General features: G+C 42.3%; 1 protein-coding gene across 1 annotated transcript in view; it reads left to right on the top strand.

Moving 5' to 3' along the window:
* The first annotated feature begins 5,485 nt into the window (after nucleotides 1-5,485).
* Nucleotides 5,486-16,038, top strand: part of Crlf3 (cytokine receptor like factor 3) — a 36,186-nt gene continuing 25,633 nt past the window's right edge. Inside the window, exon 1 of the mRNA XM_031354049.1 lies at nucleotides 5,486-5,844. Coding sequence (XP_031209909.1) covers nucleotides 5,716-5,844 — 129 coding nt within the window. The 5' untranslated portion in view covers nucleotides 5,486-5,715. The remainder of the gene's footprint in view (nucleotides 5,845-16,038) is intronic.

Genomic DNA, 16,038 nt, shown 5'->3' with positions numbered 1-16,038 from the left:
GCTATTATTCTTTTGGAAGGCAGGTGGGCAGGTGCTCAACCAGGGTTTCTCTGTGTAGCCCTGGCTGACCTGGAACTCACTCAGTAGAACAGGCTTGCCTCGAACTCACAGAGATCTGCCTACCTCCTGAGTGCTGGGGTGAAAAGCATGTACCACCACCAGGCTTACTGTTGTTATTCTTAACTATGTGTATGAGTGTGTGTCTGTGTGTGGTACGTTCAAAAGTCTGAAAAGGCCAGAGGTATCGGATTCTTCTGCAAGTGATAAGGGGGTTGGGAGCTACCCTACATGGGCACTGGGAACCAAACTCAGTTCCTTGTCAAGAGCAGTGTGCACTTTGCATTGCTGGGCCAATGCTGGAGTTCCTCTTTTTCATTTTTTTTTGTGCAGTGTTGGGGGATGCGAGTGGGGGACAAGTCAAATCAAACAGAGTGCCTGTTCCTGTGCTCAGAGATACTTAAACAATATCTCTGTTACAGTCCTCTTCCTCCCATCATGATCCCTGCTCTTCATAACCCTTTCTCTTGTCCTTTTGGTGTCAACACAGTCCCCTGGTTGCCCCACTTACTTGGGGAAGGGTAATTCCATCCCTCCCTCTGGATCCTCCTCATCTGTGCCCTGTTCCAAGGCCAGCTGGCATCTGCCCTTGAGGCTCCTGGACTCTCTTCCTCTCTTGTCCCTCTAGCCACAAGATGATTCACTCTTTAGAAATTTACTCTGAAAATAGCAAGGCTTTCCAGGTGTGGTGGCACAGACCTTTAGACTCTGCCAACACAGGGCAATCTCTGAGTTCATGGCCAGTCTGGACTACAGAGTGAGTTCCAGGACAGCCAACGTTATTATGGAGGGAAGAAGGAAGGGATGGAGGAAAAGAGAGAGAAATAGACAGATATAGAGAGAAACTCTACCTCAAAAAACAAACAAACAAAAAAGCAGAGCAGGTAGAGGTGCTTGCTAACAAGACTGATAGCCTAGACTTGGTTCCTTGGACTCATGGGAGAAAGAGAAAAACTGATTTCTGCAAGTTTTCCTCTGATTTCCACACGTGACATACACAGAATACACACACACACACACACACACACAAATAAACAAATAAGCAAATAAATAAATGTAAAATAAAATTATAAAGTTCTGCCAGATGGTGGTGGTGCATGCCTTTAATCCCAGCACTTGGGAGCCAGAGGCAGGTGGATTTTTGAGTTCGAGGCCAGCCTGGTCTACAGAGTGAGTTCCAGGACAGCCAAGGCTACACAGAGAAACCCTGTCTCAAAAAACAAAAACAAAAACAAAACAAACAAAAAAAATTATAAAGTTCAAATAGCAATATACTACCTAATCTCATGTTATTCTGAAGGTCCTGAGTTCAAATCCCAGCAACCACATGGTGACTCACAATCATCCCTAATGAGATCTGATGCCCTCTTCTGGTGTGTCCAAATATAGCTACAGTGTACTTACATATAATAATAAATAAATCTTAAAAAAAAAAAGGAAAGAAAAAAAATAGGGGCTAGAGAGATGGCTTAGTGGTTAAGGGTACTGGCTGCTCTTCCAGAGGATTGTGGTTCAATTCCCAGCAACCACATGGTGGCTCACAGCTGTCTGTGACAACAGTTCTAGGGGAATCTGACACCTACACACAGATGTAATTGCAGATAAAATACTGATGTACATAAAATAAATTTTTAAGAAGTTGAAAAGATGAAAAAGGAAGGAAGGAAGGAAGAAAGGAAAGAAGGGCCAGGTGTGGTGGCCCTTTAACCCCAGCACTTGGGAGGCAGAGGCAGGCGAATTTCTGAGTTTGAGGCCAGCCTAGTCTACAGAGTAAGTTCCAGGACAGCCAGGGCTATACAGAGAAACCTTGTCTCGAAAAACCAAAAAAGGAGCTGGCAAGATGGCTCAGTGGATAAGAGCACTGACTGCTCTTCCAAAGGTGTTGAGTTCAAATCCCAGCAACCACATGGTAGCTCACAACCACCCCTAATGAGACCTGACAACCTCTTCAGGTGTGTCTGAAGTCAGCTACAGTGTACTTATGTATAATAATAAAAGTAAATCTAAAAAAAAAAAAAGAAGAAGAAAGGAAAGAAGGAAGGACGGAAATAAAACAATGCTGGCCAGATTTGGCAATTCACACCTGTAGTCTGAAGAGGCCATGGCAGAAGGATTGCCTCAAGTTCAAGACCAGCCTGGTCTGCATATTAAGTTCCAGGGCAGTCAAGGCTATAAGAGTTAGAGAAAAAAATCACCAATGCAAACATTTAAATAGCCCTGGTTTTTACCAAGTTTCTCGCCAAAGTCTCTTGAACCATTTGATTAAATTTTCCCTTCTTTCTAATTGTCAAATCTCACTAATGGCCACCATCCTAATTCAAACCTCTCTTATAATTATCATAATTATATTGATGCCATAGGTTTTTTTCTTACCCTACTCTTCATCTATCATATATATTTATTTTACTGAATAAACACTTTTGAGGATTTACTGTGTGCCAAGCTTTTCATTATCTTGTTAGATAAGGTGGATCCATGGCCTGCTTATCATTTATTTTCCTAAAATATTGGTTTATAAATGACAGTGCACATGCCTCCCCCATGCCCTAACTGTGTTTGTATTTGCAGGTGCTAGGCATTGAATCTAGAGCTTGACATCCTAGGTGTGGTGGTTTGAATAAGAATGGCTCCCACAGACGGGCGGTGGTGGCACACTCCTTTAACCCTAGCACTTGGGAGGCAGAGACAGGTGGATTTCTGAGTTTGAGGCCAGCCTGGTCTACAGAGTGAGTTCCAGGACAGCCAGGGCTATACAGAGAAACCCTGTCTTGAAAAACCAAAAAAAGAAAAAAAGAAGAATGGCTCCCACAGGCTCATATATTTCAGTGTTTACTTCTTAGTTAGTGGAACTTTTGGGAAGGATTAGGAGGTGTGGCCTTGTTAGAGGAGGTATGTTACAGGAGGTGGGCTTTGAAACTTCCAAAGCTCACTCCAGGCCCTGACTTACTCTCTGCCTGCAATTAATAGATCAGATATGAGTTCTCAGCTACTGTTCCAGTGCTATGCCAGCCTCCCTACTGCCACATTTCCCTGCCATGATGATCATGGACTAACCCTCTGAAAGTATAAGAAAGCCCTCAGTTAAATGCTTTCTTTTATAAGAGTTGCCTTAGTCATGATATCTCTATGGCAATAGAACAGTAATTAAGACACTAAGGAAACACTCTACCACTGAGCTACATTAGTAGCATAACTCTTTGCTGTTTGAAATAGGATCTTAGTGGGTAGTTCAGACTTGCCTTGCATGCTATATATATAGTCCAGGCTGGCCTTAATTGATCCTGCTACTTCAGCATTTTGAGTGCTAGAATCACAGGCTATGTCAACATGCCTGGCTAAGGCAGTGCTCATCCTGAACTCTGAGGCCCTTGCTCTTTTTTTTCCCCCAGACTGTGTTTCTATATATATAGTCCTGGCTATCCTGGGACTCTCTCTGTAGACCAGGCTAGCCTTGAACTCAAGAGATCCACCTGCCTCTGCCTCCTGAGTGATGGGATCAAGGGCATGTACCATTACTGCCTGGCTAGTCCTTACTTATTAAAACATGATTTTTATTTCATTTTATGAGTGTTTTGCCTGAATGCATGTATGTGCACTATGTGTATGCCTGGTACCCTCAAAAAACAGAGAAGATGATCAGATTCCCCATGACTGGATAATGTCATGTTACTATGTCAGTGGTGGGAATTGAACCTGGCTCCTCTGGAAGAACAGCCGACGCTCTTAACCACTGAGGTATCTTTTTAGTTCCTTCTCTTTAATCTTTACCTTCAAAGATAGTGTTTTGTTCTATCTCCCAGCAACACTCATCTATATGTTTATTGGAGTCTCCTTCTATTCCTATCTTCAAGTTTGTTCTTTTCCACTTTGTCCTATCTGGGACAGCACTGTTCTTTCCTACTTAACTCATTTAGCAGATATCAACTATTTACTAAGCAGCAGGCTATGTTATCTTTAGGATAAAACCAGCTCTCTTGGCCACTCTCTTAAAAGGGCTTCCTCCTTTACTCCTTCTCTCTCTCTTTCTTTCTTTTTCTTTTTCTTTTTTTTTTTTTTCCGAGACAGGGTTTCTCTGTATAGGCCTGGCTGACCTGGAACTCACTCTGTAGACCAGGCTGGCCTCGAACTCAGAAATCCACCTGTCTCTTGACTCCCAAGTGCTGGGATTAAAGGCCTGCACCACCACTGCCCAGCCCTGCTATTTTCTTTACTTTCTTATGTTTACTTATTTGTTTTAAGACAAGGTTTCTCTGTGTAGCCCGGGCCATTGTGTGGAACTAAGGCTGTAGACCAGGCTGTCTGGCTGGGATTAAAGGTGTTTGTCACCACTGCCCAGCTGCTTTTCTTACTTTCAAGTGTTCTTTTATTTCCTCTTTTCTCCTCTCTTCCTTCCCCTCCGCACTTTGCTTTTGACAGAGTCTTATATCACTCACGTTGCCCCCAGACTCACTCCGTAACAATCAGATAACTATTCTGAGTTTCAGATCTTCCCAAGAGCTGGGATTACAGGGTATGCCCCTATGTTTAGCCCAAATGTAGGAAGAATAGTTTGGCCCAGAACATCTTCGATCTGGCCCCTAATACAGATTCAGTGCATAATCCTAAAACAATCCTGTACCATATCTGGTCCTGCTGAAGACAATTTACACACCTTGAATTTATGGCTCATTTAAGGACTCACAAATCCAACCAGTTTTTGTATGGCTTTCAACAGATCACTTTTCCCGTTTTAAATAGTTTGGGGGAAAAAAATACAAAGACCATGTTGTGACATGTGAAAGTTATTTTGCCATATCTAAAATTCAGTATTCAGGTTTATTTTTACATCCTTGTAGTCCAATCTGCCCTTCAGCTCCCCATTCCCAGCAACCCTCCTCCCCAGCCTCTGCAAGAGCTGAAACTACAGGAGCAAGCAGCTCCTCTTGTTTTTACTATACATGGTCACACCCATTTACTTAATACAGCGAAACACACACTTTTATCACATGCCAGCAGATATTTATCGGGTGGCCCTTACAGAAAAAAACGTGCCATCACTCGCCTTGGACTTCTGCCAGGATTGCTGTACAGCTGGTCATCACTTGGGCCTCTCTCTTACCTCCCTCCTTAAAGTATCTAGGTGGTGGCGCCTGGGTCAAGTATCCTCCCAAAATGCCCGCCCCAGCTGGCATTTACTAGGAAGGTAGTACAGCGACGATTTAAGGCCCAGAGCTGTAGCCTCGGCTCTGGAGATCATGCACTGAGTTTAGGAGAGTAGATTCCCCTTCTGTGTCCCTCCACTTCCTCCTCTGTGCGGGGCAGATAAGTAGTGCTGTAAGATAAGAAGTGGGAAGCACTTAGAGACTTGTTCACGTGTTTCTACTCATGCCTCCACTTGTTTCCTGAGGAAGTGTCCAGGCGGGCTCAGCACAGAGGCTGGAGGAGGAGCTGAACAGGCGGCTCAGCAGCTACCACTCACTCAAACGAAGACGCCATTACTGCGTGTGCCCCAGCCTCCCTAATCCCCACCTCCACCCCCGGCGTCTGTCAATCAAGCTGCAGCGGGGGCGGGGCGTGAAGGCCAGGGCAGGGCGGGGCGGCGCTTCCGCTGCGCGAGGCCGCTCGGGGTCGCTCGCGGGAGCCCGGCGCAGTCCGGAATCCGGCGGTCCGTGCGGCCAGATGAAGGGCGCGATGGAGCCGGAGCCCGAGGTGCTGCTTCAAGAAGCCCGCGAGAACGTGGAGGCGGCGCAGAGCTACCGGCGGGAGCTGGGCCAGCGGCTGCAGGGGCTGCGGGAGGCGCAGAGGCAGGTCGGAGGGCCGCTGCGGGCCTTAGAGGACGCGGGCGGGAGGGTGGGCGCGCGCGCGGCGGGGGCGTCCCGAGCCTCTGGAGGAAGGAGGTCGCAGACCTGTTGGAGACGTGACGTGGGGAGGTGGGTGCTGCAGAGTTCTTGAAGGGAAAGATAAGTTTGGGGAACCGAGGAAGAGTTCGGGGAGCGCTCCTAAAGCCGCCGCGCGGGACACTTGGTGAGACTAGGGGTGGTGTCCGAGGATGAGCCTCTGGAGCAAAATCTGAGGGATCTCAGAGTGATGATCAAAAAAGAGAGTTGGGAGGAAGAGGACATAGTGAGGGGAAACCTGCGGTGGACATTCTGTTTAGAAAGCCTGAGGGCAGTGACCTGGGGACAGTAAAGGTGGAGACGAAGTAGAGGGAGAGGGAAGAAGTAAGGAGAAATGGAGAGGTTGAGCAGCAGTAACATTAATGCCGAATGAATGGGGGACGGGGATTGTTAATATTTGAACATCTCACATGATCGCGAGTGCCTTGAACAATCATTTAGAGTAATATCTAGACAGTTTAGAACTGAAGGTGAAGGATGTTGAAGGACAAGAGCAAAACGAGATGTTTCAGGGAGGGAATACAAAGGTGAAGAAGAGAAGTGGATAAACAGATTTGAAGAGAGGACTGGTAATAAAAGAGTCTTAAATACACTTTCAAGTCTTGCAGTTATCTCTCCACAAGGAAAGGTCGAGCAGATATAGAGGAAAGCCATATGGCTTCTCTCCACTCTCAAAGAAAGAGATATAAACCTCTGCTAATGCTAGATAAGATAATATAATCCCTCACATTACTATTAAGTGCTTACTTAATGCTTTTTGAGTAAATGGAATTCCACTAGAATTTCTCTAGGCCAGTTTCCTAGAGTATCATCACACTGGTAACTCCCGTGCTGCTGTGCCGAAGCAGAAAATGGTGAAATAGTGCTGTGATAATCTTTGAATATTGTCATCGCTAATATTTTAAATCTCTGTGGAGCTGGTGTAGGCCAGGCATCAACAGTTTAGCAAAAACTGGGATCAGAATCCAGATACGACTTATGATTTTAAACCTGATTTGGTGAATACTTTCAAGGTCTTCCAATGCACACATCTGGATTTCCTTTGGAAAGAATCTGCATTATTCCTTCTGCTATTTTGAAATAAATGTTGAAAATCTAGGATTTAAAAAAAGATTTAAAATACCCCCTTTCATATAATACTGTTTAGTCTGTGAATTTCATGTATGCATACAGTGTATTTTAGCTTAGCCACCTCCCATTCCACCCCCTTAAACATTTTTAAAATTTATTTATTTATTTATTTTCCAAGATAGGGTTTCTCTGTATAGCCCTGGCTGTCCTGGAACTCACTCTGTAGACCAGGCTGGCCTCGAACTCAGAAATCTGCCTCCCAAGTGCTGGGATTAAGGATGTCACCACCACTGCCTGGCCAAATTTTAATTTTTTCATTATTCATTTATTATTATTATTATTATTATTATTATTATTTTGGTTTTTCAAGACAGGGTTTTTCTGTGTAGCCCTGGCTGTCCTGAAACTCACACTGTAGACCAGGCTGGCCTCAAACTCAGAAATCCACCTGCCTCTGTCTCCCAAGTGCTGGGATTAAAGGCATGCACCACCACTGCCCGGCTCCTATTACTATAATTTTGAAACAGGGTTTCTCTGTGTAGCTCTGGCCATCCTGGAACTTGCTTTGTAGACTAGGCTGGCCTTGAACTCAGAGATTTGCCAGCCTCTACCACTCAGCTTTTTTTTTTTTTTTTTAAATATATATGAGCATATCATCAGACACACCAGAAGAAGGCATCAGATCTCATTACAGATGATTGTGATCCACCATGTGGTTGCTGGGAATTGAACTTAGGACCTCCAGAAGAGCAGTCAATGTCCTTAACCACTGAGATATCTTTCCAGTCCCCGCCCCCCCTTTTTTTAATTAAAAAAAAAATACAAAACGAAAAAAACGACAACAACAAAAAACCCAAGATCTTGCTAAGTAGTCAAGGCTGTCATAGGACTCACAGTGTAGCCCAGGCTGACAATAAACTGGAAAATCCTCCAGCCTCAGCCTCTGGAGTACTGGGATAACAGGCATGTTTCCACCATTCTTGGCTAAAGTACCCCGTAATAAATGACTAATGTTTCAGCCAGTTCATATATCTTACACATGAGCACGGCTGTTGTTCAACTCCCTCAGCAATTAAGAAGCATTAGGGTTGGCACTGGAAGAATGAGGTAAGCACCTGGGTGTAGTGCTTGTTAATGTCTTGTGTGTGTGTTGAGTGCATTTTTTAATGTGATTCCGCCCTAGATAGTTCAATGTTCAGTTGCTAAGCCTAGATGTATGAGTATGGTTCAGTCATACTTGCCTAATAGATCTACAGCCCTGAAAAGAAAATTTAAACTTATATTCTCTCATTTTATATTTACTTATTTTTTATTTACCCCTTGTGTTGGTTATGGAACCCAGTGCTTTAGGCATACTGGAAAACTGCACTACTTCTTGAACAATTAAGTTTTGAATCCAATAATTTAAATTCAGAATGTACTCTTATAATTAGTTTGCTTCACTATGGTTTTCACTTGTTTTATTTTTGAAAGACTTTGTCTCATGCTTGACACAGCAAACCCTCAGAGCACATTCATCACGGTTCAGATTTCTGGTGACATTACTGACTACGCTAAGTAAGAGTGTCCAGTCTGTCTCCTTGTCAACTGGAGTGTGTTTTGTTCCAGTTTCAAGTTACCACAGCTACTTCTAGCCCATTGTGCTTGTTCAGATTTGTAGAATTAGGCCCCTGTCAAGTCACGTTTAAAGAAAGTTCTGTGTTACAAAACATTATCAAAATAAGCAGGTGCCTTTGATTGGTGGTTAGGATATTCTTAGAGTTCTAGTTGCTTGTAGATCATGTATCATCAGATAACATGGCTTTTGAGTAAAAATGTTACTTTTGGGAAGGATGAGAAGAGCAAAGAGGAAGGGATGCTGCACTGGGTTTATTTTTTACTTGCTTTTACTTTTTTTTTTTTTTCTTTTTTGTAGCTTTTTTTGAGAGATAGATTCCAAGGCAGGTCTCATGAATACCAAGCAAGTGCTTTGCCACTGAGCTACTCCCCAAGCCCATGATGTTTTGTTTTTTTTTTTTTTAATTGAAGTCAAATTCATGTCACAAAATTCATTCAATGTTTTTTAGTTTACTTATAAATTTGTTTAGCCATAAGAGCTGGAGAGATGGCTCAGAGGTTACTCAGAACTGACTGCTCTTCCAGAGGATGGGGTTCAGTTTTCAGCACCTACATATATGCCAACTCACAGACATCAGTAACTCCAGTTCTGCACCCTCTTCTGGCCTCCATTGTCACCAGGTACACTGTCACCAGGTACACACACACACATCGCACAGGCATTGTACACACACACACACAGAAGCAAAATACCCAAATCCATAGCATAAAATAACAATTAAATATTTAATTAAAACATATTTACCCATCATGATCCGTGAATTCTAGACTATTACATTATTCTCTAGAAATACTCTGTATTCAGTGTCATTCTGACTAACCTAATAGAAGCCTAAACTATTGTCTATTTTTATGGATTTACCTGTTCTGGAGCTCTCTCTCTCTTTCTCTCTCTCTCTTTTTTTGTTTTTTTGGTTTTTTTGGTTATTTTCCAGACAGGGTTTCTCTGTGTAGCCCTGGCTGTCCTGGAACTCACTCTGTAGACCATGCTGACCTCAAACTCAGAAATCCACCTGCCTCTGCCTCCCAAGTGCTGGGATTAAAGGCGTGTGCCACCACCACCGGCCTGGAGCTCCCTTTTTTTCTTCCTTTTCTCAGCTTCTTTCCTTCAGAAAGGGTATCATGTAGCCAAGGCTGGCCTTGAATTCCCTGAAGTTCAAGCCAAGTGTGACCTGAACTTCTGATCCTCCTGTCTGTATTTCCCACACTTCTAATTTAAGTGGTGATCAAAACTAGGTACATCGTTAGCCCCTATTCTAGACATATTGTGTAAACAGAAACATGCAATATGTAGCCCTACCTGAATGACTTTCTTAGCTTAGAATGTATTTCTAGGTGAGTAGTGTTGGTGCATGCCTTTATTCCTTAGCACTTGGGAGATAGAGGGTGGCAGATTTATGAATTTGAGACTAGCCAGTCAACATTGAGTTCCAGGCCAGCCAGGGTTATACAGAGAAACTCTGTCTCTAAAAAAAAGACAAACAAATTAAAAAAACAGACAAGCCGGGTGGTGGTGGCATTTCCCTTTAATCCCAGCACTTGGGAGGCAGCGGCAGGCAGGATTTCTGAGTTCGAGGCCAGTCTGGTCTACAGAGGTGAGTTCCAGGACAGCCAGAGCTACCTAGAGATACCCTTGAAACAAAACAAAGAAGTGGTGTGTGTGAAAGTCTGAGGGAAGAAAGATAAAAAAAAAAAATCTTTTAAAACAAGTAAAAAAAAAAATCTGTTAAAAACATGTAGCAGTTTCTCCTCTGTGGTTAAGTTCAGGCCCTGCCCTCTGTTTTTAGAGAAAAGGAAGTTCTGTGTAGGAATGTAAGAGTTGCCTCTAACTTACTACTTTGTGCTTTTTTGTTTTGTTTCGTTTGAGACATTTTCCTGTTGTCTAGGCTGGCTTTGAACATTTTTTTTTTTAGCTAAAGATATCTTAACTCTTTTTTTTTTTTTTTTTTCCCTCTGGCTGTCCTGGAACTCACTTTGTAGACTAGGCTGGCCTCGAACTCAGAAATCCACCTGCCTCTGCCTCCCAAGTGCTGGGATTAAAGGCAAGAATAGTTTTCTATATCTCTCTGGAATCCTTGGTACTAAGAACTGACTATCAGGTCTAGAAAGATAGCTCAGCGGTTAAGAGCACTGACTGCTCTTCCAGAGGCCCTGAGTTCAATTCCCAGCAACCACATGGTGGCTCACAACCATCTGTAATAGGATCTGATGCCTCTTCTGGTGTGTCTGAAGAGAGCACCAGTGTACTTATATACATAAATACATAAATCTATAAAAAGGAAAAAGAAATTAACCTCCATTCCCTTTAAATACTTACTAGTTCATTGACTTATTAAGTATTTATTGTGTTTCAGAAATACTTCTAAGTCCTGTGTACTGAGGGAAATAAACCTTCATGAATTTACTTTGACCTGATAAGTATATTGTCACTTTTAAAAACAAAATAAACAAGAGAAGCCTAAGTCATGTATTTCATTTTAGGATTTAACTTTTGCTGTATTTTTCATTACTTGTGCGATTTGTAGAACACTGATGTTTCTGCTTGTAAGCAAAGATGGCAGATCAAGGATGCCAGCAGTGCACTCAGTCCTAAAGTAGCAGTACCTTAAGGCCATTGCTAGAGTCTCAGGCCTAACACTTGAGTTTTGCAGATCCAGAGACTCCATCTTTCATCACTGAAGGGGGGGGGGTCAGAGTGAGGTACCAGGAAGTGCGTATAGTGAGAAGTGCCAGTGTTTTGGTCTGTATATAGTCTGTGTGTTGGTCTGTGTGCAGCTAACCCTCTAAAATGACTGTCTTGCCTTTCCTGTGTCTTAGTAGGGTGATTCCTTTAGCCTCTATGCACTCACCTTCAAGTCTTTACTCCCTCAGAGTATGTGTGCGATCCTAATTGAGGTATCTAGCTTTGGCCAGTGGTGACCTGAGTACTTGCTACTATAACTGTGGCCCATGACTTACCGCAGTGACTTCATCTTGCAAAGAATGCAGAACCTTGTGCTTCAGACCGGACTCATTAAATCCACTTGAGCAAGATCCCTAGGTGTTATAAGTAAACACATTATAAAGGGCTGGAGAGTTGGTTTAGTAATTTGGAGAGCATATTTCTCTTGTAGAGGATCTAGGTTCTGTTCCCAGCCCCATGTCAAGTGGCTTACAGCCATCTCTAACTCTATCTCCAGGGGATATAAGGCCCCTCGTCTCCACAGTGTCTACATTCACTCCATAGTACCTGCAGTGGTTTGTACATACCCACTACATACATTCATACACTCACACATACACAACCACATACTCATATGTAACTAAAATAAAAAGAAGAAATGAAATAAAAAGAATACACATTAAAGACTGAGGTGGAAGTACTTAGAGTGACTATATCATTGTGGCAGATCTTCTCTGATCTCTGTAGTTTAAACTAAGATGATTTTCATATGTTGCATTTTTTTTTTCCTCTAAGATTGAAATGTTGTTTAGGCGTGGTGGTGCATTTTGGAAATCCCAGCACATACAAGGCTCATGGAGGAGGCTACTAAATTTCACACTAGCCTGAGAGACTTAGTGAGACTGTCTCAAAACAGTGTTGAAAATATCAGACATTTGTATGTTAGATAGTTTTACAGAACATGCAACTGAATAACTGATAATCTTATTTTTATATTCTTGGGGTTTTTTTTGAGACTGGGTCACACTAAGTAGCTCTGGCTGTTTTGGAATTCACTATGTAGATCATATTAGGCTGGCCTCAAGGTCACAGAAATCCATCTGCCTCTTGTCTTTCGGGTTCTGGGACTAAAGGCTTGCACCCACATCTTCAGATGAATAGTACTTACCTAGTATGTCTTTTGTGACAGTAAAGCCTATAGGGTGGCCTTGAACTCCTGCTGGCAATTCTGCACTGCATCATCCCATGTCATCATTCTGGTTAGCATCTTTTTAGCTCTGGCTGTCCTGGAACTCACTCTGTAGACCAGGCTGGCCTCGAACTCAGAAATCTGCCTGTCTGTGCCTCCCAAGTGCTGGAATTAAAGGCATGTGCCACCACCACTCAGCCTCTGGTTAGCATCTTTTAATATTCTAATGTGACTAGTCAGTGGATTGATACCCTTTTCTGTATACAGTGTTTTTACTTAGAATTTATTTTTGTTTGTTCTCTTTGTTTGGTTGGTTGGTCTTTGAAATAAGGTCTCATTGTCTCTCTGATGGGCCTAGAAACCACTATCTAGGCAGTCTGTTCTAACTGCTGTTTTTCTGTCTCAGTCTTAAGACAGTGCCACAGACACCCAGTTTTGCTTTTGTGTTTGAGGCAGGGTCTCACTGAGCTGCATTCTGGGGCTCAGAAGATGCTCTTGTTTTTAGTCCTGTTAGTGACTGTCTGACACCGTGTTATACCTAGCTTAGTATTGGTTTTTTGTTTTAGGTAATTGATTTCAGATTGCTTTTTGAAGAGTAATTATTATCCTTTTTTTTGTTTTGTTTTGTTTTGTTTTTCCTTTTGTATAATACCAGCTTCTCTATAGGTCTTTATTCCCACAGGATTTGAAAACACACAGCAAACTAAAGACTCATGAAGAAAAACATAGGTTATTTCAGAAGACCAATACAGGAAGTCTTAGTAGCTCAGTGAAGAAAGGAAAGCCATTATTGCCGCTTTATCTCTCACTTCCCCTTCTTTTACTGTCTTCAAGACAGTGCAGGAATCTGTTTAGATGTGTCTTGGTACAGCATAACACTGTTACAGTATCCTAAGAAAACATGTAAATCTAGAGCTAGGGAAAGCTAAAAACAAATAAAATCATTTGAAAATAACCTATAATTACATTCACAGATAGCTATGATTAATTAACATTTTGATGATGTATCTGTCAGTGCATATTCTACAGAGGTGAGAAACTGCTGTATATGTAACTATGTATCTTATATTTTTCTTTTGATTAATAGTATAAGCATTTATTAAGAATATTTTTCCAGGCTTGGGATGTTGCTCCCTTGTGTATGCTATACAAACACTCTACCAACTGAGATTCATTACCAGCTCACAAACAGTCTTTATTTCATTTTATTTTATATTAAGACTGTCAGGGTAACGTATGCCTTTAATCATAGTACTTGGGAGGCAGACTCATATGGATCTCTGTGAGTTCAAGGGTAGCCAGGTCCACATAGAGATTTTCAGAGAGTATTGTAGTCACAGATAATTTTGACCTGACTCTCATATGTGTTTTGGGAATTGAAGGTAGTCCTTTGCAAGACCAGCAAGTGTCCTTCTTAGTCACTGAGCTTCTTTTCCATCCCACGGTCTTAGAATTCTGTAAGCTACTTACAGTTTGTTTTTAATATAGATTATAATGTATATATATATATATATATTTTTTTTTTTTTTTTGAGATGGGTTTCTCTGTATAGCCCTGGCTATCCTAGAACTCACTCTGTAGACCAAGCTGAACTTGAGCTCAGAGAGCCACCTGCCTCTACCTCCCAGTGCTGGGATTAAAGGCATATGCCACTACTACTCAGTCTGTATTTATTTCTGAGAGAATGAGTGTGTGGGCATGGGCACAAATGGATGTCTTGTGCACTCACATTTATGCATTGTCTACCTAGGCCAGAAGAGGATGTTGGAGACATTGGAACTGAAGTTACATGTGATTGATTGTGATACAGGTGCTAGGAACTGACTCCAGTTCCTTTAGAAGAGCAGTGAGGGGTTGTAGCTTCTGAGCTATCCCTCCAGTCCGTCCATCCTTGTGTGTGTGTGTGTGTGTAATATATAGAGAATGTACTTTATGTGTATGGTGTTTACCTGCATATCTTTGCATCCGGTGCATACAGTGCCTGTGGAGGCCATCGGATCCTCTAGAGCTAGAGATACAGATGGTTTTTAGGAACCATGTGGGTGTTGGGAACTAAGCCCAGATCTCTTTTTGGGGGTGGTGGGGATGGTGTTGGGATTTGGGTTTTTTTCAAGACAGGGCTTCTCTGTATAGTCCTGGCTGTGCTGGAACTCACTCTGTAGACCAGGCTGGCCTTGAACTCAGAAATCTGACTGCCTCTGCCTCCCAAGTGCTAGGATTAAAGGTGTGCATCACCTAAGCCCAGATCTTTTCCAAGAGTAGCATGTGTTCTTAACTACAAGTTATCTCTTTAGCTCCCATCATATATATATATATATAATTTTAATAGAGAGAAACTGCATTTATTTTTAAACTGAAAGTACAGCTAATTTGCTCTTTATAAAGTCCATCAAATGTAGGGATAATTTTCTGTTATTGAGAGCTGTAAGTGAGCCACTAGTTATCACAGTTATTTTGCTTATCCTTTATAGTCAGGAGACCTAGTAAAATTTAAAATGGGTCTTTCTTGATCTTCATTTTCCTTATCTGTAAATGAAGAATAAAAAATACTGTTTACTTTACCTGACTCATGTGGGAAATAAAGTAAGTAGAGCTGGGCTTTGTTGTGGACCTTTAAACTCAACACTTAGGAGACAGAGGCAGGTAAGAAGGATCTGAGTTTGTAGCCAGCCTGGTCTACATGGAGAGTTTTACCACAGCCAGGGCTACTTAGAAAGGCCTGTCTGGGCGGGTTGGTGGTGGCACACGCCTTTAATCCCAGCACTTGGGAGGCAGAGGCAGACGGATTTCTGAGTTCAAGGCCAGCCTTGTCTACAGAGTGAGTTCCAGGACCGCCAGGGCTACACAGAGAAACTCTGTCTCGAAAAAACCAAAAGAAAAGAAAAAGAAAAAAGAAAGGCCTGTCTGAGAAAACAAAACAAGAACATAAAATAAGAAGTACCTTGATGGCTCAGCAAGTCAGGTGCTGAGGACATGAATTTGATCTCTGGAACATGTGTAAAGATGGGAGGTGAGAACCACAAAGTTATCCTCTGACTTTCACCTTTATGACTTTTTGATAACTAAACTGTGGAGGAAAGTAGGTCACCTGTGTATTGTTTTGTATCAATGGGTAGTAATTTGTGAGCTCATCATCCTGTTAACTTCAAAAGGTTACTTTAAGTTTAAACTCAGCTTCAATGAGTTTAAATAATCTTGTCAGTTTTAATAATCTTGCAAGGTGGTCGGTGACAGCAAGCTTTTAATTCAGCACTGAGGAGGCAGAGGCAGGCAGGTAGATCTCTGGGTTCCAGGAGAGCTAGGGCTATATAGAGACCCTTTTCCCGAAAATAAGAAAGAAAGAGAGAGAGAGAGAGAGAGAGAGAGAGAGAAGAAAAGAAAGGTTTTAATGATCTGTCACACAGGAGGTTTGAGTAGGAATTCAGAATGTGACTGTGTATACATTACGGTTTCCTCCTGGAGTCCTTGAGTTGCCTGCCTTTTATACTTTCTTTCTCTCTGCCTCCTTAGCACTATGGTGGCTAACCTTTTATATTCCCTTTTTTTTTTTTTTTTTTTTTTTTTTT

The sequence above is a fragment of the Mastomys coucha genome, unplaced genomic scaffold, assembly GCF_008632895.1.
Source record: "Mastomys coucha isolate ucsf_1 unplaced genomic scaffold, UCSF_Mcou_1 pScaffold5, whole genome shotgun sequence".
In the NCBI taxonomy this organism is placed as follows: domain Eukaryota; kingdom Metazoa; phylum Chordata; class Mammalia; order Rodentia; family Muridae; genus Mastomys; species Mastomys coucha.
Note: the sequence above shows the minus strand (reverse complement) of the source record. Positions and strands in the feature narration are given on the sequence as shown.